The sequence below is a fragment of the Marmota marmota genome, unplaced genomic scaffold, assembly GCF_001458135.2.
Source record: "Marmota marmota marmota unplaced genomic scaffold, marMar, whole genome shotgun sequence".
NCBI classification, from domain to species: Eukaryota; Metazoa; Chordata; class Mammalia; order Rodentia; family Sciuridae; genus Marmota; species Marmota marmota.
In genome coordinates, this window is record NW_025999842.1 from 6,237,034 (window position 1) to 6,260,374 (window position 23,341).

General features: G+C 32.9%; 1 protein-coding gene across 13 annotated transcripts in view; it reads right to left on the minus strand.

Annotated features, from left to right (window-relative positions):
• Snap91 (synaptosome associated protein 91) overlaps positions 1-23,341 on the minus strand; it is a 122,910-nt gene that overhangs the window by 37,238 nt on the left and 62,331 nt on the right. For 10 of the 13 annotated variants that reach the window (XM_048804108.1, XM_048804091.1, XM_048804151.1 and 7 more), the window contains exons 9-16: positions 21,750-21,791; positions 15,092-15,162; positions 13,067-13,072; positions 9,833-9,860; positions 6,968-7,077; positions 4,789-4,901; positions 1,332-1,346; positions 1,021-1,188 (exon numbers count right to left, since the gene is read on the minus strand). In XM_048804108.1, coding sequence (XP_048660065.1) covers positions 1,021-1,188; positions 1,332-1,346; positions 4,789-4,901; positions 6,968-7,077; positions 9,833-9,860; positions 13,067-13,072; positions 15,092-15,162; positions 21,750-21,791 — 553 coding nt within the window. The remainder of the gene's footprint in view (positions 1-1,020; positions 1,189-1,331; positions 1,347-4,788; positions 4,902-6,967; positions 7,078-9,832; positions 9,861-13,066; positions 13,073-15,091; positions 15,163-21,749; positions 21,792-23,341) is intronic. The other 3 variants (XM_048803850.1, XM_048804050.1, XM_048803965.1) reach the window with 1 other exon arrangement.

The window sequence follows — 23,341 nt, forward strand, 5'->3', positions numbered from 1 at the left end:
AATGCCGTGACAAGCAGCTAAGCACTATTTATTCTGGGCGACCTCAGAGCCTGGGGCAGGGCCACAGATGAGTGGTATGTGACAGTGCGTAAGTGTGTCTTCCCAGGGGAGGGCACTGATCCCACCAGGGCCGGCCAAGTCCCTCCTGCCCTATCATTTGTTCCCTCTAAATTCCTTACTACATTCTCAAAATGCTCTGGTAAAGATATTATATGGTAATGAAGAAATACAAAACTATAATGACTATAACACTACTCAATATTTATATCTGATATATGCACTTCTCTAGGTTTGGACACCAGCTCCACTCAAATGGAAATATATAAATAAACTGCCTTCAGATGGTTCATCAGGTCCAGGAATATTACACTGGCAGAGTCTAGGGTATCTCACATTTGCTTGGAAAGCACATTTCTAGACAATCATTTCAAAGATTGACCTAAACCTGTTTTAAATCAGCATGTCAAGTACTGCTTCAGATGTTGTCTCAAAGTTCCAAAGTCCAAGATGATCCTTTTTTTAACTTGGACAGAACAAGCTGAAAGTTGCAAAAATTAGGCATAGCCCTAAACTTTCTTTAGAGAACTCCAAATCTGAGCTATTCTTACATGTTTTTCATCCTAAATATTAAGAAATGACTTAAGAGTATTTACCTCCCATATTCTTCAAATAGTCTCTGGGCTAGTTCTAATCTGGCCCCAAAGTCAAACGTGAATATGACAAAGAAGTCTGTCTCATTCACATATAAGTACTGCAGGGCAGGAGCATGTATAGGATCAGAGTTCTGGCAGGAACTTAAATCCTAAACTGAGATCAAACGGGCTTAACCTATTGCAACCTCAGCTACAAAAGGGGACAAAGTTGATGGATTTAGCAATGATAATTATATATGAACAAACACTGGAAAAGTACCTATGCACTCTGCCATGCTGTTATATAATGTAAAAAGAGGCCTTAACTCTCAGGTAATTTGAGCCATCCCCAAAGGAAAATTAAAGAGTAGAGATGTGACTGACTAACCTCCAAAGAGATCCACGTCAGCAGTGACAGCCGTCACAGTGGTGGTAGTTGAGGCAGAAGCTGAAGCAGTTGCAATTTCAGCAGTTGTGGTGGGAGGGGTAGGTTCTGGTGCGAACGGGTCTGAAATCTGTGCTTCAGAGGGAACAGAGGAAAGTGCAGCCAACGAATCTGCATTTCACCAGAGAAGGAGAGCAAATGGAAGCAAAGGAAAGGAAAGGACAAATAAACCAGATCCCCAAAAGTCAAAAGAGGACAGTTACTAAGACACAGAAGTCTGTCCAAAAAAAGTTTGAAAATAAAGCTCTACTCACCCTCTCCCAAAAGGTCTATTGATGTCCAACGTGCGGCAGCATATGAAGAAATAAGAGCTCAAGTTGAAACATTCGACCATACCAATACCCAAGCCGGGCGAGGCACAGAATAAAGATATGTTGGCTTTATGGACCTTCCCAGACCATTTGTGATTAAAGCATACATGCATTATTTGTTATTACCATGGAACTTTCAAGCTGGAAAAGACCTTAGGGATCCTTTAGATGAACTTCCAATTTTATAGATGGGAAAATGGAGGGCAAGGGTGGTCAAGAGACTTCACCTGAAATCTGGCCTAAACAAATTACCTGAGAGTTCAGGCATCTTTTTATATTATATAACAGCATGGCAGAGTGCATAGGTACGATTCCAGTGTTTGTTCATATGAAAAACTCATGGTACTTCCTACCAGATATATTATTTCATCTGCTTTGGCTGATTTCACTGTACTACAAACATCAATTCTGAAGAAAAGACAGCTGAACTTGGTCAACCTTCTTCATTTGATGTATAATTTAGGCCTGGAATTCCGGAGAATAAGTTTGAGCTTTATAATAGCTGCAGGTTAGATAACAGAGGTACCAGTATCAAAGAAGTAAAAGGAAGCTTAGGTGCTAGGAAAAATAAGCTATAACCTAAAATATTTTCTTTTTCATAAGTTTCATACTATCCGATGTTTTTCAATGGGATATATAATTTTGACCCTTAAAAGCAATTTTATATGACAATATGTGAGAAGAATCTGTATGAAGAATTAAGAGGCACTATGAGACATTAAAGCTTTTCAGACTTTCTGAGGTCAGCATGCTGCCAGGAGGTTCAGACTCTCTTAGTGTCCAACAGTGGAATTACAGTTAGCCTCCTAAATAAACAACCTAAGAGGGGTTATTCTTAATTATATAATAACTTCAGGTTAAGCATTCAAATGTCCTGGGGCATTCTCACATATACTCCGTTGTGTGATATATCTCAGGGCTTATATTTAAATTTATGAATGCCATTGGGAATTTATTTTAATCATGAAGTGATTTTATTGAAATTCATTAGGAAGCTATTTTTAGGGCCTTAAAAACAATGTGAGAACTCAGTAAAACAAAATTCCTAGAAGATATCTAAAACACTGAGAACATAAATTTGACATTGAAAATAATCACATTTGTTTAACACTACAAAAAATACACTACCCCACACACAGCTGTTACAATTTAGCATCGTCTTCAATCACTAGGAATTTGTAGCTTAAATACAAAGAGATGGTAACTATCATTTCTTCCTTTCACATTATAGTTGTTTACTTCAATTTTTGAAGGAGTATAAATTGCGTTATTTTGCTTAGAAATTAGAGAATTTACTTATTAGTATTTCACCCTAAACTTTTCTCTTGCTAAGAAATGCTGCAATTATGGAGTTTTGTGGTGATAAAAATGCTGTTTAGTCATGAAAAGCTGACCATTCAGCCCAGTGTGGTGACCCAAACTGGTAATTCCAGTGAGTCAAGGGTTTCTCAAGTTTGAGGTCAGCTTTCACAACTTCGTGAGACCCTGAAGCAACTTAGTGAAACTTGTCTCAAAATAAAAATTAAAAAGGACTGGGAATGCAGCTCAGTGGTAAAGCCCCGCCTCAGTAAAAAAAAAAAAAAAAAAAAAAAAAAGAAAGACCATCCAGCCCTAAATCCCTAAACCAAGGCTTCTAGAAGCCAGCCTACAGTGCCTTTGTACCAATAATTAAAAGTGCTCCCTCTAGTGGGAAAGGTTAGAAAAAGAAAAGCATCTCTTCCTTTCATCACTAAAGGGTCAGTAAGTTCTAAATTTGGAAAGTATGAAGACATTTTTATTTAAATGACTGAAGGAATTAAAAAATAACTCATCTACATATGACTGAAAAAAATTTTGTATAACAAACAAATTTACAATTTTATAATTAAAACTAAATTTTAAATTGTAAAATTTTATTGAAGTCATTTGTATGAATTTTATGGCTGAGAAAATTTGATTTAGGGGTATTTGATTCGAAACATTCTTAAATAGGAAAATATAATACATTGTGTAAAATATTACTGTAATGAAAAGATATTGTTAGCAAATTGAAACTATTTAAAAGAAATCTCAAAAAGAAAAAGGGCACACAAGAATAATACCCTCATAAATATTTTCAGCAACATTTTCGTTTTTCAGCTGAAATTTAATATATTTAAATGAAGCTTCAAGAACAATCTAAAGAAATTGAAAACGTCAGAGTTAGGAGTTGAACATTTCAATATAGAAGGTTTGAACATTTAAAATGTTCATGTTTGTAGTTAGCAATTTTATTTCTGAAGTAGTTAACTTTCTGTCATTTTTGTTACCCAAAAACTTGGAATTAAGATTAATAGATTGCAGAATGTACTTCTGATGTTATGCTGATATACTATATTATCAGCCCACCCCAAAATTATTTATGTAACTTCATTTGACTTTGCTATTTACTATTAAATAAAGACTGATTCTGAAAGGCTCTATTAAGTTACAAATCTTGTCTGCTAATGATGCAAATTATTTCTGTCTGGGATCAAGATCATGATTTTTGTTGCTAACAAGGTACTAACTAGTTTTACCATCTTATTCGAACATTCTTTTTTTTTTTTTTTAAGTGTCTATGAACACACAGTTCCTCAAAACACTCTTTGAACCAGCTGTATTATCTAATTGATTTCCTTTTACTGAGTTTCTAAGTCTTTTACTTGTGCTGCTTCTATAGTTGTGCCATGTTTTGAAAATTTTTATTATGATAGTTTGATATAATACAGCATGATATTAAAAAATAACTCCTTGCAGCTTTGAGAATCATGTAGCAATTACCTTAACTTTATATGAGTATAAAATACCTTTAATAAGTATTTATAAAAGGTAGATTTTTCTGAGATCCATGAATCAAACAGGAAATAACTGCTTAGATATGATTATTCTTGATCAGAGTAGTGTGGATTTTTTCTGACACAAACAAGAATCTGTAATAGATTTCAATTTTATGAAGTCAAGTACAATGTGAATAAACCCAGTTCAGGCCTAATGCCATCCAAGAACTACACCAGATCAAGCCAAATTAGAAATGCTGCCTTAAGTAAGATAAATTCATGGGAATATTCAATTCCTTTAAAGCACCAATCTCTAGAGAATAATTTCTAATAATAATCAGAATCTTAGAATTACAAAGAAAAAATACTTCCTTTGTTACAACTTTTAAAATATAGTCTGTATGTAAAATAAAAGTATTTAACTACTTGAACATTTAAACTGTATTATATTTTCTCTGTCTCTTTCTCAATTTATACGACAATCAGTAGATATCATTCTTAGCATTTTCTCTACAAGCTTTTAATATTGTTTTGGGTGACTGGAAGCTAAATATAACAATTTACTTGAATAAAAACAACCCTGTAATGCCAGTAGAACGTCAGGCCTATTCCATTCCACTCACCTCCCCATGCAGTGGCTCCTCCAGCAGGTGGCGGTGCTGGGGCGGCGGCTGCTGCTGCTCCTGCAGAGAAGTCTGGCTGGAGGTCCAGCAGATCACTGGATGGTTTAGAAGTGCTGAAAGGAAAATACAACTTTAAAATCAGATGCTGAAATTTCATAATGTCAAGCTGTTCCTAAAGACTTACGTAGAAAATATAAAAAAATGTAGATACTTTAAATCCAGTGAAAAAGTAATATTTTTGAAAGTATAGCAGTATAGCATATACCAAGGGTTGTTAGATTACTTTTTTTTTGGGGGGGGGGAAATATATAAAACTTTATTGATATCCATCAATGGATATGTACATAAACAAAAACTTAACATGAATTCATAGAGGAAGAGTGTATTGCAAATGTATTAATTCTGTAAAACATCATATCTAAGGACTCATAGTAATTACAATAAAAATAATAATATATATTTTGGGTGGAACTCAAAATATTGATTCACAAACTTAGGTGTAAATTCAAAGGTCCAAGAATTGTCAAGATTAAAATAAAATTTAAAAAAATCATTTATTTAATCAAAAATAAATATTATTTATTTATTTTATTTTATTTTTTATTGGTTGTTCAAAACATTACAAAAGTGTTAGATTACTTTTGCAAAGGAATTGTTGGTATTCTAGGCTTTGAGGGACAAGTAGTCTCTATCACTACTCAGTTCTGCCACTGTAGTACAAAAGAAGACACGGTGCAATACAGAAATAAATTGACATGTGTTTATTCCAGTAACACTTTATTTACAACAGTAGTGAGCTGGATTTGATCCATGGGTAGTATTCTATATGGCAATAAAAATCATAAGCTGAAGATTATCTTTCCTCTACTTCTAAAAATTTTTTTTAGATAGAAAAAATTCATGTCTTGTAAAGAATTTATAAACCAAGGAATACTAAAGTCAATAATTAATTGTAAATGTACCTTTTTCCTAAATTAGATTATAATATATGAAGTTTTTCTCAAAACAGTAGTTCTATTATTATCTTGTTTACATATTAGTTTTCCAAACAATATGCTTTTGAAGAAAGGATTATGCTGTTTTCAAAAACTGTTTTAAGACCTCTGAAAACATTGCTTAGTTTTGATGTTCATTTCATAAATACAAGTGGACTAAGGAGCAGAAAAGGAAAACATATTTATTATTAAGAGCTTAATCAGGGTTGGAGGTATGGTTCAGTGCTGGTGCTTTTGCCTAGCATGCGCGAGGCCCTGGTTTCCATTCCCTGTACCGCCAAAAAAAAAAAAAAGCTTAAGAGTCTTATCAGAGATTTCATAAGAAGCAATTTATCTAATGCAGTAGCAGAAAGGACTTGGTTTTACCAAGCTTGCTTGCTATTATAAAAAGCAGAACCAAGCAAGTAAAGCATATAGTTAACATGGGTATGATCCCTGAATTTACGGCTCAGTTAAAAATTCAAGTCTCTAATTTCAAGGCATTCATAGTCACCTTTATAGGTACTACAATAGGAGACAAGAATCCTCTCAAGGTCTCAAAGCAAAAGAACAAAGACTTGAGCCAAAATTTTTATTTGAAGAAGCCCCAACAAGTTGGTGATTCTTTTGGTAGCTCTGAGATTTCACAGAATGCACAATCAGACCAACCTTTCTCACTACTGCTGACACACAGGTGATATGAAAGCTGATTAGAAATACCCTGAAAGCTTTTCCCTATTGCCTGAGTTTGGGTTCCTTGTTTGCCCACCTAACTGGCCTACAACTCCAAGTTTGTCGTTGCTGTTATTTTTAAAGCATTTTGAAACACCTTTTAAGTTTTCCGCAAGAAGAAACTAATTTTAGTAGACATTTTCCAGGTCAGCCAATATCAGAAGAACCTACAGGTATGTGCATCATTCTTCCTCTTCCTTTCCCAAATGTGTAAGCAACAAGGTAATCTGTATAGCTTAGATATTTCTAACCATCAAAGAGGTACATGCCTAAGTACCTGCAAGAGTGTGAGAGAATTTATTTTAATCATGAAGAAATTTTATTGATATGTTGTGGGTCAAAAACAATCTCAGATATCACATTACCAGGAAGTGATTGCGTTTGGTGAAATCATGTGGGTACCATACATGAAAAGAAAACAAAAACCTGATTAAAATATTAACAATCAGTTCACGGCATACTCATTAACTGACCTGACTGGGACAGCCGCAGATGCAGTTGCGAATAAATCAACTGGTGGAGATGTGTCAATAGTTTTAGCTGGTGTAGAATTAGGAGACGTCACGGTTGTGGCTGGCGAAGACTGAAATTGAAGATGCACAACACACCCTAGTCAAATATGAATCCACAGGACACAGAGCAAAAGGAGTTTTGCTTTGCAGATCTATAACATTCCCAGCAATTTTTTGGTAATTCCTCATAGGAGAAAAAAAAAAACTCAAGAAAATCTAAAATCAAGAATTGTAATAATCAATTGTAATATTCATTCCTGTATAAAACATGCCTTAAATTTTAAAAGTTAAATAAAATATACTTAAAATTTTGATAAAATATTTGGACAAACACTGCAATGACTTCTCTTCATGTATTTAAAATCAAAGCTAAATATACTGGAATATAAAATTATTGGGAAGAATCTTACTGGCTGCCATATATTTTGAAAATTATCAGTTATAATAGTTGTATAAAACCAAGGTAATCCTTCTTCCTTCTCACACTAAGTAGACTTCATGCAAAGTCCTTTTACTTTAATATCCAGGCATTCAACCTAAGTAGTTCTCAGTTGTTGGGAAACAATTCACAAGCAAGATTCAAGTCACTGACTGCTCGAGGATATCCTAAAATTTATATGAAATAAGTAAAAATAAAAAGTAAAACAAAATCGAAAAATTGTTTTCCTGAACTATTTTTTTAAAGAAGAGGAGTTAATGATCAACTAACATATTAAGAAATTAAAATTTGTGTGTAGTAGCCATTATAATTCTATTTTACCCAGTGTATTTTATTTTCCATGTATTCATAAGAGAAAGTTTAATGGAACATTTCAAAACAACCTGCTGATACTAATTCTATAAGTGGAAATGAGATATGAGAGCAAATAAAACACACAAAGGCCAAGAGCAAGCAAAGGCTATCAGTTATTGCCATAAATGAGTGTTGGATTTCAATAAACAAAATTTAGAGGAAGTTTTAAAAATAATAATTTAAGAAAGGACTGGATGAGATGAAGAATTTATAATAAACTCAAAATAGTTTATTATAAATACTACTACAAATACTTAAATAGTATTCATCTAATATCTATTCATCCTAGAATATAACTAATCAAGAAGTCAGCATTCAATAGATATAAAACTACCAAACATTCAGCAATCAAGAGAGATAACACATGAGAGGTATAAATATTATTTTTTAGAAAATTCAACTCAAACCTTTCTTCAACAAAAGTACTAATCTTCCAAATGGAAGACAAAAGGTCATCAACAGAATGGGAAAAGCTAACGAAAACTGATTATATGTTATCCATTGTGGACAACAGCAATGCCTCTAAAATACTTTTATTTTAGGCACTATTTGTAAATGAGCTCAGAAAAAAGTGAATGTTTATGACAACACTGGGACTTTAACGACAGAAAATCAATCTTTCCAACATTAATGCAGAAATGAAGGTCTACAAATGCTCATTAAGATGCCCTGTAATAATCTCAGTGGAGACATGAGAGCAAGGGAAAATAAACATATTATGAAAAGAAAATGTCAGGTAATTTCATTTGGCCAGAATGTTGAAATAGATCATCCCGCATTTCATAACACTCTACTCAGTGGGCAAATGTTGGAATTTTTCACATAGACATGATGGTTTTAAACCTGGATTTCTATTAGAAAAACCAGAAAGCTTTCTGCTTGCTTGTTTCATTTGATTGTTTGTTTGAGGTCCTGAGGGGATCTTAAGCAGCCAGCCAGCTGGACACTGGCATAGTACATGGTGTCTGGGAATCAGCAGCACAGTCAAAATGACAGCCTTGAATGTCTGTAATGACATCTATTCTTCAGTGAAATTTGCCAAAGAGGAATGAGCACGTCTATTACAGTTTCACCTGAGAGATACAATGGCCAATGTGAACTGCAGACCTATGGAAATAAATGCTTTTACCACTGATAATCCTAATCCTGTCTTTCAGCATGCTAATAAAGAGATGGGGAGGTAAAGGAGTTACTAAAACTACTGCAGCAGACTGTCTAAAGATTGGTTTGTGGGAAGATCCCTAGTTACAATTTTTTTCTCTGCCATTAAAACCTGCTTTGTACCTTGTATATTACTTATCTCAGGCTCTGATTCAGAGTATGTGAAAATGCTTTCAAACCACTAACACATTACATGGATGCGTTTGTTTTCAGTTGTAATGTTAATAAGTGAAAATCTCTCCTACTTTAAATACTTAGTACCAATAGAGGAATAAGTTACATATAACTATACTACATGGGACTGATAAGCTTAATATAAAGGAGAACATATAAAAACACATCTTACCTTTTCTCAAAAAAATTAAACCATATCCCTTGCAATTCTACTTTGGGATATATACCTCAAAGAATTGAAAGTAGGAATCAGATAATCCTTATACTCATGTTCACAGCATCTATTATTCATCATATCCCAGAGATGGTGGCAACTCAAGTATCCATTGATAGATGAATGGATTAACAAATTGTGGTGTGTACATACAATGAAATATTATTTAATCTTAAAAAGGCAGGAAATTTTGGCACATGCTATACTATGGCTGATATGAAGACATGTTAAATACCATAAATCAGTCATAAGAAGATAGATACTGTCCAGAGTAATCAAGTTCATAGAGACAGAGACTGGATGGTGGGTAAATGGGAATTTTTTTTTAATGAATACAGACTTTCATTTTTGGAAGATGAAAAAATTTCTGGCAATGTATGTGCTGATGGTTATACAGCAATATAAATATACTTAATGCCAGTGAACTGTACAGAGATGGTAGAATGGTTATAAAAAACCACACTAAAAACAAAAACAAACTTACCTTACTTAATGGAGAGGGAGCACCAGATCTAAAAGGCAACATAAGAAAATTAAAACTGAATACCCAAGAATACATTTGTAAAAGCATTTAAGTTTGATAACACTTTGTCTAGATTAAACTGCTTATAGTTTTTTCCAAGTAATGAATAAGCTATTAAAGTATTCTTTAATCTTTTACTCAGTTATAATGTCATCTTTCAATATTTCCTATTGGCTTAATTACTAGTACTAGAAATTCTGGAATTAAAAATTATTTTCTCTATCCGAGCTATTCAGTTCTTTCAGCCAATCATTATTGCCTATGCCCCATCAAAATCAAACTGTCAAAATTGCAGTTTTAAAAAGATTTGCCAAGACTTGAGAAAAAGCATGTTGTATATAATTTATGAAAACCTCATTATTTAACAAATTAAAAAACTCACTAAGGTTAACATAAGTGTTAACCTTATATTGCTATTTTTAATCATATTGTAACTCATAAAAGCAGAAAGCCTAGAAAAAATATCTCTGTGTTCCCTGAGTCTGAAATATGACTCAATATCCACATTCACCCTCCTGAAGTGTGTCTGTTTTTATTTTCATGGCTGTAAAAAAAAAAAACGCTAGAAAAAAATACTTCTATCATTCTGTTATGACTAGTGGAACTTTGAAAAAGAGCAGCAACTTATTTCTAAGAGAGTAAAGGAACATTCAGAAAGGCTAAATATTATTTAAAAGTTAGATTAGTGGTAGCATTGACCATTGCACATCATATCTAGAAAAGGATCCATAAACAATTGCCTGAACAGCTTACTTTTTACTCACATGAACTGGTGGAAAAATGAATCGTGAAACAAAATGAAGACAGTACATTTTAGTAAGATGGTGTTCTACTCATCTACAGAGAAAATAGCACATACAGTAGTAGCAAAACAAAACTAGCAGAAGGTAATTGGAATTTTGTACAATATTATGATCCTTTTCCACCAATTGATCAATAGTGTATGCCAGATTAATCTTTTCCATGTATATTTATCTATAATTTCTCATTTCAAACGGTCTACTGAAAGAGATTCACAGTATTTTCTCTAACTATAGAAACTTACTTAGGAACTTAAAAATCTAGTACAGCATAAGACTGAAAATTCTCTCATTTTTGACTACTAATTTCTCTAATTCACCTTTTATAACAACTAAAAGAGAAAGAAAAAGAAAAAAAAAAGCATGTCATTTGACATGGTCTCTTTCTTAGATTTAAATTAATTTCTCAGGAAACATTCATGAGTCAATTCTTTGCAGTATTGACACAATGACAAATATTAATACAGAAAAGAGAATTGAGAATAAGCATGAACTTTTGAAATACATTCCCCAGCCAATAAATAAAAAATGATATCATATCTTCTGCCCTGTAGTAAGAATAAAGTAAAAATGATGGAATTGAATTTCTTATTGTTAGAGAACATCATACTCAAAGCTAACTGTGAAAAATATAATTGGCAAAGGAATCCATTTGTAAAACACCCAAGAAGAAAGGATTACTAAATGGTACTTGTAGTTATTCCATGGATGAGCAAATGAAAATCTCTACTATCTCTGTTGAGCTATTATCCCACTTACCACATCATAGTTTAATTGTCTGTTTAGCTATCTGTCTTCATCCCTGGATGCTACATTCTTTGAAGGGAAGGAACTCATCCTGTTGTTTTATATCCTAGCACTCTGTATAGCATCTGGTGTTTTCTACATTATTTGAAACTTTCAACAAGAATGCATTAATTTATTCATTTTATAACCAATAAGTTAACCAGAATTCTTAAAAAATATATTTTCTGTGAAACTAAGCTGTCCAGATGGGAGACCTCTGTTCCCCTTGACCAGATTTAGCTTTTGTCCTGATTTAATAAAAAAAAAAAGGTGAGAACCAAAGGATCTCCCATGGGTTGTAGCTTTAAAAAGCATCGTTAATCACTGAATAAAATTGGAGGGCTTCTAGGCTTAGAAGGTTAACAGCTTGTCTGAGTCTCATCATTCTTTAATGGTAAATTCAAGGCTCTACTCCAAGTCTGTCTGCTGCCCAGAGCCTGTGTTGATACCCTTTCCAGTTTGCCCCACTTAAAACACAAATGAACCAGTACATTTGTTCCTTTCTTACACAACACATAAATTGCTGCTTCGTATTTATTCCTTGCTTGAGATCCCATCTTATTGTTGGTCACTGCCCTTAATGAAAGAAAATACTATAACCTTTTATATATAGGTAATGATGTTTATTAAATAGCAATACTTTAAAAAATTTTCTTCTAGAGAAATCAAGCACATCTGAACTGAGGTGGAAAAAATAACACAGTGTGATAATTTTAGAGGGAATGAATGACCCATCGGGTAATCTATTCTAAATTCTGTAACAATGCTATGATCAAATCCATGAATTTTTACTATGAACACAGCAAATACCAAGGTTTCCTTCCAATATGGTAATAGTAAGCTGTCAAAGAGGAAACTTTGTTATTTTTTTACTTATTCACAACAATAATCCCTACATAGTTTTGCATATAAATGTTAGAAAAAGACAGAGATGTGAAAAACCTATCTTCATCTTCCAAATAATCTTAATTACAAAAGACATCTTGGTTTCTTGTATTGTTCACATTTAATAAACACACATGTAGGATAAAATAAATGTCTCCCTTTTGTCCTGTTGACTAGTAGAAACAAATAATTCACAAGGGTGTATTATACCATATCACACACAATTTTAAAAGTAAACATCTGTGGACATAAGGTACTAAATATAAAGAGCATAAATATTTTACACAGCAGAGATTTCTAAATGCTTCATTTTATGTATATACTTGATTAGAACTTGGAATAATTTTATACTGCTACTAGATGAACAAAGAAAACAATTTCAGGGAATACATTTTCTTTATAAAAGTCTTTTGGCACTTCCGCAATATTCTGGGGGGAAACTTTTGACTACTCAACAAATAAAAATTCTTTGATTTCTAAAATTGAAGAGAAATATTTATACACCTAAAATAGATTGTTAGTCTAGATACAAGAAGACCAAACGAAAGTAAAACCATTTATGCCAGTCACCTTGGAAGACAAAAATAAAGCATAATGAAAAAACACAGATGCGTAAAATGAAATCAATTTTAATGTTCTCAATACTACAGGTGGAATGTAAAAGAGTGTTTTTGCATTTTTAGTAATTACAAAATGCAAAAAGGTCACTCTGTGTAGTACTCACCCTTCACTTAAGTTCCCAGGTAAGCACGAACATACAAAGAAGAAAATAGTTAGCTATTATAGCTTATTTATTTTCAAAATAGGGAATAAGCAAAAGACAATTCAAATGTGGTCTCAGCCAATTCAGAAAAGAAATATGACAAGCATAAAATGATTTTAAAGGGGAGAGAAAAATTATTCTAGGCAAAAGGCAGTTCAAATGGAATATTATTGAGTTTCATTCTACCTCTTTAGAAATGTTAATTAAACACCCATGGCTAATTTTTCCAAAGTTAGCTTGCAATGGCCACAAAGGGGCAGATTTAGATTTGAAGTCAGGGCTGAAGAGACATATTGGAGCTAGGGAAAGAAGCATCTCTGGTAATAGCAGCATGCTGGTAGCTTTTACGAAATATAAGGGCAAAGTGTGGGCCTAAGCAGAGTACAGGCACCCAGAGGTAAAAAGATCAAGGTGAAACTGGTTTATAGGGTGTGTCTATAGCTGCCCAAGGGAGAGATCAACTCTAGGGGACCTGTAGGTTTCATTAGTTAATGAGCTCATTCTGCCACAGGAGGAGAGACATATAGCTTCCTGCCTCCATTTGTGTAATTGTAATCCCTAGGCAAATCACTGGGATTCCCAGATTCCCTAATAGAGGATGGGCCCAGTAATAAATAGACTGCTGCGATTTAATGTAGTCTCACATCAAAAACCTGTTCATTCATAGCCACACCTAAAGTGGGGCAGACTGTAGTAAGGTCTTGGCAAAGCCCTAGAGAGGTTCTGCCACCCATCATTCCTAGTAGCTCTCCATTGTAGCCTGAACGATTTCTCTACTGTTGTTTATCATCGAAAACATACAATGATTACTATACTCATTTGGAAAAGAGGACAGAAACATCACTTAGCTAATAAAATAACCAACAAAAAAGTAACATCAAGATGTACAAGCCTAGGTTTTGGGAGAATAGTCGGAAAGAAGAAAGCAGAAAAAAGTGACATTTTGACCATTCTATCATAGGTAAAATCCATGATCAGCCTATAACCTTGCAATGATCAGTTCATTGGTTGTCTCTGCTAATTCCTGCTGTCAAGCTAAATAAAATAGTGTAAAGCTGGTATCATCAACAATGACAGTTGACTCTACAGGGACACCAACATTAAATGTTTAGATACTGACCTTTGGAACCAAAAATCTATTGAAGTTACATTTGTTAAATAAAATAGCCATAATACAGGGAAGTTTATCGTTAGGAAGGCTTCATCAGAAATTAGGACTGCAGGTAGCCATCCCAGGATGCATAAGAGTTACACAGGCAGGACAAGGGTAAGCATCCAAGACTGGCAGAATTACAGTTGAACCAGGCACAAAGACCAGAAAGGACTGGGTCTTAAGAACAGAAAAGTTTCCTTCCTGGTGGAGAGATGGAAAAATGGAACCTGGACATTTTTTGCATGCAACAAGGAAAAACAGTCAAAACTGTAAGTACCAAACACAAAGGTAAAAAACAAAATCCAGTAAAGTGTACTTCTCATTGTTTGATTGCTACTTCCTCTATTAAAAGATCTGAGTAAAATGTCAGTAGCTATGACATGCCTAAGTGGGGGGATACTAAAGTCCTGGAAACTATACTTGAGGATTTTGCTTTCTTTACACTGGGGTTGGTAACATAACAGTGTTCAGGATACTTGTAAAACTGTGCTTATTTTGACTCATGACCAACCATTACAGTTTTAATTTTTAAATATGAGCAAATCCTTTGTATTGTAGATTTTTTCTAAGGGCAAATATGTAAATCAGCAAGTTCAGTCAATATAGGAATAATCTATTAATCTGCCATATTAGCTTGCAGGTAGACTGATTACTCATGAGGTCCTACTGACACAAGTAACACAAAGGGCAGGGGTTCTGTGGGAACCCCCCAAAATTACAATATAGCATACCCTGAAACTATAGTAGTATAAGTTTACCATGATAAATCTCATTCTTATAAAGAACGATCCTAGTATTTTTTATCTTATTTAGAATACACAACTAATGCATACTTGTTTCCAGGTTTCTTTCCTTCTAATGTATTTAGATGTTGTTCAAGGGTCTCCATAAGACTGCTGGGAGCCTACAATAAGAAAGTAAAAATAAATGTCTGCATTGTTTTCTTTCAAAGTAAACACACTGTAACATCACTGTAACTTTTCAGGGTGGAAGTTTATGGGTGGAGCCCAATATTCATGTGCAATAATTTCATTTTAGGTTCTTCTGGTGTTTAAATATTTAAGATCCATGGAATCTCAGGTAGGCCCATCTTTTACTAACTCCCCTGCATACCAAATAAACTTTCAGCAGGTTTTCAGTGTAGAGGCTACATTGGACAGACTTTGCTAAGATATTACTTGAATGTAGTATACTCAAATCAAGTTCACAACCTTCCCATAAAGCCACGTGGAAGAGAGAAAGTGCCCAAATAGGAATTTATAGAAATTTGAAAATACAGTAAAACCTCACATTGAAATATTAAGAAAAAATTGTTATCATATTTAAAAATGGAGACTAAGTGAGAGTTGGAGGAAAAAGAATACAATTTAATAGACATAATAATTAAAATTTGATTATTGAGCTATTTAATTTATGTATATAATAAAGCATTCTGCATTGTCAGACTAAATAATACATTTCAACTCTTAATTAAGAAGGTCGTGAATGTTTCTTTCTATAAATAAAATTTCAGGCAACAAAAAGTGATGTACTGTATATTAGAAGAGAAATAATAGCTTCATACAAATATTTGACCCAACCTATTTCTCAAGCATTATAAATTTAATTTCATCTTTCTCAAATAATTTTCACCCAAACTAGACCTTAACAGCAGCACAGGCACTCAAAGAAAAGCATTTCATGAATGAATGAAACAACAAACTACATTCACAGGTACATTTAATTTTGATAATTGTTCTTTAATGTGAAACTACTTTTGAAGGACTTCACAGTAACTATGCTAACTGCAAAACTGACTTACAGAATTTGAAGAAATTAATATAATTACATTTAAATTATATGTTTAATGACAAAATAAAATTCTTATTATTTTTTTAATTTTAAAAGTTTAGAATATATATGATTTATTTAAATTTTATTGATACACTTATAAACTCAAAATTTATATAATTATTATTCACATAATTATATGATTGTAAATGTAAATACTAAGTGAAACAAAACACCCAATTTATAAATATATAAAAATTACTAAGTGAATGAAAATATTAACTTGATCCAAGTGACGGAGGTGTGGTGGGAAGGGACAGCTTTATCAGTGTTATCTAAAAAGCTTTGGACTAAACAAAAAATTAAATAAAAAATTATCAGGATATAATGAATTTAGAAAAGTATAAAAATTAGAATTTTAAGATATAACTCAGGGTAAAAATCAACTAAAAAAACAAAATTCTAGTAAGCTGCAGCTAAGGGTATAGTTGTAAGTCTTAAAAAAATAAATTTTTAAGAGAGATAAAGGAAATTTTGCTTTATATAACCAATTGTAAACCATAAAGAAATGCTCATTGAAAACAGAACATACATTGCAAACAATATTTATATAGAAAAATATATAAGTGACTTCAAAATTTTTAGATGGATTCATATCTGATAAATCCAAAATTGTCATGCTAATTGTTGGTGATGCTGAACATGATCATGATGATGGAACTAGGAGACCTGTGCATATGAATTAAACTTTTTTACATTCAATTTGTTGTTGTTGTTGTTGTTGGGATATGGTAAGGAAAAAAAATATTGAGTCATAGAAACTCTTGTCAGAAGACGTGAGTTCTGAGTATTATATACAATATAAAGAAAGAGTGATCCTTTGCTAGACTTAAATTTAAAATACTGTCAAATGATAAAAACAAATGATACTTATAGTCATGAAATAGAGAACAACATTTATGGGATAACAAAAGAGGTCATATTTTCTTCTTTAAAGTTCCTTAGGTATTTTAAACAAATCACCAGGAAGATAGTCTGAAATTTCATTCTTCTTGTAGAAATTCTTAATAATTTAACTGAGAAAATTGGAAAATGAAGTAGAAGTTACAAAAATCACATGAGTTGAAATAGAAATCTGACAAGGGAATTCAAGCCTGTAAAACTGACTCTGGATTTAAAGGGGGTTATTTAGTAATACACAGCACACAAAATTAAATTTGGAGCTTTTTAATCCCAGAGGTTTTAAAAGTGCTTTATAATTTACATTTCTTATAAGGACATGAAAGAATCTAAGAGAAACAAATTCTTAAAATGTCTTGGGGAAAAAAAAGAAAGGTATGTTAATATTAATGTCTAGGAGTGCACGAATGTGTGCCTTCTCCACTGTCTATGGCTCTAAAGGACTTCCTGGACTGCGGGATACAATAAATGAAAATGGTCTACATTTCCAAGGAGCAAAACTTTGAGAGTGCCTCTGCTGTTGTAAAAGAAACTCCAGATAACAAAGTATAATTAGCACCTTACTTATTTTCTCATTTAAAAAATGGCAAAGTCAATGATCAAATCAGATGGAAACACCAACCCAAAGAATAAATCAGACTATGAGAGCTAATAGAAAACAGCAATATTTCCATGGTTACCAATGCATGGGGGTATAGTCTTTAAAAGGAGACTTGACTTTACCAGTAGTTTTCAGATCAACCAGAATTCCTGACATCAAATCCTAAGATATTTTTCATAAATGGAGATATTTTAAATTGGGAACACACACACGCACACACATACACACACACACACACGCACCACCCCCCAAAGAAATAATATTTAAAAAGCATTTTCTTGAAATAAATTAATAGCTAAGTGTAATGCCTAGGATCCAAAAGGGAGAATCCATCTACAATCCAGATGCTTTAGATCATAAAGTATCATTAAAAGCAATGTAAAAGGAGCAATCAAAAGATTCAAATTTTTTATCATAGCCCGAAAGAAACCATTTGAAAGTGCTGGGAAAAATATTAGTTCCAACATCATATTTACTTCTTACCTGAAACATTACTTTTAAAAGTATTTTGAAAATGTCACTGATATTTATATTTATATATGTATATGTATGTGTATGTATACACACATATTGTACTGGGGATTGAATGCAGGGGTGCTCTACCACTGAGCTCCATCTCTAGAACTTTTTATTTTTTAAGAAGGGTCTTACTAAGTTGCCTAGGTTGGCCTCAAAATTGTGATCCTCCTGCCTCAATCCTCTGAGTTGTGGGATTTCAGGCATACAGCATTCTGGCATAATCATTTAAATGCAGTGATGATTACATGAACAAGTTATAAAGGGCTACAGATGACTACCGTGGTACTTACTGTGTATTCTCTAACCTAAAAGATATACATTAAACTCTTCCATTTTGCTGCAAGAGGATTTCTAATTATTTATTATTTATTTATTTATTAGTTATGAGAACTGATTTTTATAGGAAGTCCCTTTGGTCTACATCACTTCTTTAAAGCTATCCTGTTAGGTATTTTTGTCTATTGCTAGGGCTAGATTCAGTAGTCATGGTAGCCATGGAGAAGCCTGACGGCAAAACCTAATCTCAGGGGACTTAAACTGAGTCCATACAATCTGTTTTTTTATGACTCATTTCTCAACTAATCCTAGCCTAACGCTACCTAAAGGATTAAACTCAGAACATCACAAGTTTCAGCTCAGATCTACTGTACTGTCATAGTTGGTCTAAATCCCTAGCTTGGTTAGAGACCTCCATCAGCCCTGTGGAAGGGGCTCTAAATAAGAACTATGGAGGACCTTCAGCTCTGTCTCCCATAATACCAAAAGAAAAATTAAGAAATTTCAGAAGCATACTATACTCTTGTATGAATTTAAATGTACACAGGAAAATCTGACCAGATGAATTTTTATTTTTAAAATTTATTTTGTTGTTAATGGACCTTTATTTTATTTATATGCGATGCTGAGAATTGAACCCAGTGCCTCACACATTCACCCAGCACGTGAGAGGCCCTGGGTTCAATCCTTAGCATCACATAAAAATAAGTAAATAAAATAAAGATATTGTGTCCAACTACAACAAAAAAAATATTTTAAAAAGTTAATGTTCAAGTTTATGTGGCTCTTAAGGTCATTACAAAAGCAGAGGATAGACTGCTACCAGTCTAATGAATCCCTACCACAGAACAGCTTCTATTAGAAGATTTTGCTTTTGGGAGGGTGAAGTCTATTCTCCAAATTATGAAAACAAACATCTTGTATCATTAAATACAATATGTCTCTGGACTTCTTTATAAATTATATAAATTATAATAAATATATGGTATTATTAAATATTAAACCCAAGTATGTGAATGTATACACAATCTTTTATCAATGATATGCTATGATTTTATTTTTATTATTTATTTTTTAGGGTACTGGGATTTGAACCTAGTGGCACTGTACCACTGAGTTACATCTTCAGTCCTTTTTATCTTTTATTTGAGGGTCTTGCTAATTTGCCCCCGACTGGCCTTGAGCTTGTGATCTTTCTGCTCTGCCTCCCAAGTAGCTGGGATTACAGGTGTGCACCACCACACCCAGTTTATCATTCTCCAATTTTAAAAATCAAAAGATATTTAAGTAGTCTCTTAAGTCTTTCCTAATGTCCATTCAGACTGTGCCCAAACTGAGACAAAGAAGGACCTATTCTTTTATTTTATTTTAATTTAATAGATTTTATTTTTTAAATAAATACACGACTGCGGAATGCATTATAATTCTTGTTACACATATATAGCACAATTTTTCATATCTTTGTATATGAAGTATGTTCATGACAATTCATGTACTTTGGTTTTGTTTACATTACAATTCTTTTTTTTTTAATATTTATTTTATTTTTTTTTCTTTTTTAATTTTTTATTGTGGGTTGTTCAAAACATTACAAATTTCTTGACATATCATATTCGACACTTTGATTCAAGTGGGTTATGAACTCCCACCTTCACCCCATACACAGATTGCAGAATCACATCAGTTACACATCCATTGATTTACAATTCTTATTACACATATATACTACAATTTTTCATATCTCTATTTGTATATAAAGTATGTTGACACCCAATTCGTGTCTTCATATATGTTCTTTGGATAAAGGGGATTAGCAAGGATGGTGGATTGTGATGGACATTAGGACCTATTCTTAACTGAGCTCCTTTCCTTAATAAAATATCTAGTTTTCATTTTATCTTACAGTAAGGTTTGTCTACAGTGTTAAAATAAAGATGACTTTTCATTTCTAAAAGGAGTTCATTAAGATAAATACTTTAATGTACATCTTCTTAAAGTTAACTTACATTATCTATCTTGGATAAATGCATGTAAATTTTTGTTATAGCTGTATAGATGAAACTACTTATTTTTGTTTAATGAGTTACAAAGATAAATTTACTTCTGATAAAAAGATTTTAAAATAACATTTTATGCAACCTTAATTTTTATCCCTACTCAAATTACGTCAATATCTTATTCAAGCACACACCTACTCTAAGAATACTATTGTCTTATAGAAATACTTTATATGAATATTCTGTCTAATAGAAAGAGTTATCTTCCAGCTTTTAAACTAAAAAACACAATGTCTTCAAATTTTGAACTGCTGTTTTATTTATGAAGAATTCTTTATATTTGATAGGTATTTTAATAATACACATACAGAAAAATATTTCTCTGTGTGTTCCTAATTTTTAATAAAAATTTAAAGATTAACATTTTAAATATGTAAGTATTTAAAGACATTTAAGGATAGCAAACAATTAAAAGCACTTTGATACTATTAAAAAGTGGGTAATTTATTATGATGATTTCCTTCTATTACAATGACTTTTTAAATTTATAGACCAAAAAATTCATAATATTTGTCATGGTATATAAGATAACAGTTCTATATTCTCTCCCATCATTTCTATAACAACATTGTTTCTAGTTAAAGGACATGTTTGGGACTGAAATTTACCATTACAGAGTGATTAAGCAAAAACTGCTTTTTTCGGTTATGAGAAGTGTTGTACAACTATTCTGCATCTGTGAATGACGCCCTGTTCTCTCCCAGGAATTGGATGCTGTACTCTCCTGATAGATAAAAGGATTGATAAGGGAGCCCCTCTATTGTTGTTGCTTACTAGATGGACCCTCCCCAAATCACTGATCTATCACCACTATATTTAAAAAAATCATTTTTCTTTTATGTATAGGAATTCCTTCTCTTCACAGGGGTGACAGACTCAGCGTAGTAGGACTGTAACATCTGAGTTCTGGCCTTCTTCATATAAGGGGCGCCTTGAAAAACTAGGAGGACAAGCTGGAAAGAAAGTTCCAATGTTCTGATTGCCTACCAATAGTGGTTTTTCATAGCTTTTTTAACATTATTCAAGGTTTCCTTCTGACTTGAGTTCAAGAATGAAAAGATGAACTCAATTAGTAAAGTCAGTTGTCTCTGAAGAAGAAATTACATCTTAAGGGCAGGAAAACTTTCCCATTGCCTCCAGAAACATAGTCAATAACTAGAAAGAATAGGTAAGATAGAATAATTTCTAAGAAAGTTGGTTGACCTAAATTCAAAATCCATTAAGCACAGAAAAATATGCCTATTTGTGACAACATCTGGAGTAATAATTTCATGCATACTGAGTTCTTCCATTGAGAGAGTCACTTACCTGTGTGAGGTCAGGAATATCACCTTTATCAATACCAACTTGCTGTGGATTTAAAAAATAAGAAATTACTTAGTGGGATTTTTTACAATTGTTTTCAATTAATGGAAGATAACCACACAGAATAAAACCGCAGCTCAATCTTGTGTAAAAGAATTCATACATAGTTATAGCTCACTTTAAACATATGCTCTTTATTGAGTTTTCCACTCAACAGAGCAATGATTTTATTAATGTAGTTATGTATAACAAATTTCTAAAATTTTACTAGAATCCAAAAGTAAGTGAAAAATCAAATGAAGCATAAAATTTAAAGTATCTTCCATGGTTAATAGCAACTAAAATCTAAGAAGCTGCTTAGACAAAATTTTAATAATTATGCCTTCTAAGTTCTCTGGACTCTGAATGTTTACATAGTTTTAATAACTTGTTCAGGGTATAGTTTCCACCTTCTCCCTCACAGAGAGAATCATTTATGAGAAATAAATAGATACATTTATTTAGCCATTCTCATACAAATAATAGCATATTATATACACACACTGAACTTATATTTTTTGAGCAGTAATATATCTTAGAGACACATCCATATCAAAGCACAGAATGTCTTCATTTGCGGGGTGGGTACCAGGGATTGAACTCAGGGGCACTCAACCACTGAGCCACATCCCCAGCCTTAATTTGTATTTTATTTACACACAGGGTCTCACTGAGTTGCTTAGTGCCTGACTTTTCCTGAGGCTGGCTTTGAACTTGCAACCGTCATGCCTCAACCTCACAAGCCAATGGAAGCATGCTCCACTGAGCCCAGTAAATGTCCTCGTTTTTTAGAAAGCTGTATAGAAATCTGTATAGAATTTCCCTGTCTTGTGGTTTATTTAATGAGTCATTGAGTAATGAACATTCGAATTGCTTCCAGTCTCTTGCAAGCAATACTGCACACACCATTTTGTATGTGTAGAATATATTTTCAGAAGTGAAATTATAGGGTGAAAACATATGCAAACTGGTAATTTGGACAGCATGAGAGTAAGTGGGTGAAAGAGGGGGAGGGGAAGCAAATATGAGAAAATAGATTTGTAGATTTGAAAATTACCAAAATTTTTTGTAAGTTCAAAATAAAAAGTTGAGGATAATATATCACTTTTAATTTTATCACTTTATATAGATAATGAAATTGATGCTTGAAGAAACAGAGTAGGTTAAATCAAGGTCTCCTTGAGAAATGAAGTGCTTTGATCATGCTGAAAGAAACACAGAAGCAAATGCATGAAGTAAAATCACTGGGCTCTTAAGAAGGCAATATAACAAATAGGAGATTAAAATACCCATTTGTAGTAGGGAAAGGTGGCACATGCCAGTAATCCCAGCTACTCGGGAGGTTGAGGCAGGAGGATTGCAAGTTTGAGGTCAGCCTGGGCAACTTAGTGAGACCCTAATACATAAAATTACAAGGTCCAGGGATGTAGCTCACTGGTAGAATGCTCTAGGGATCAATCCCCAGTACTGCAACAGACAAACAAAGACCCCCAAACCATTTGTGTCTTGACTACCTTCTCCCTTCCTTCTTTTCTTTTCTCCTCCCTCCCTCCCTC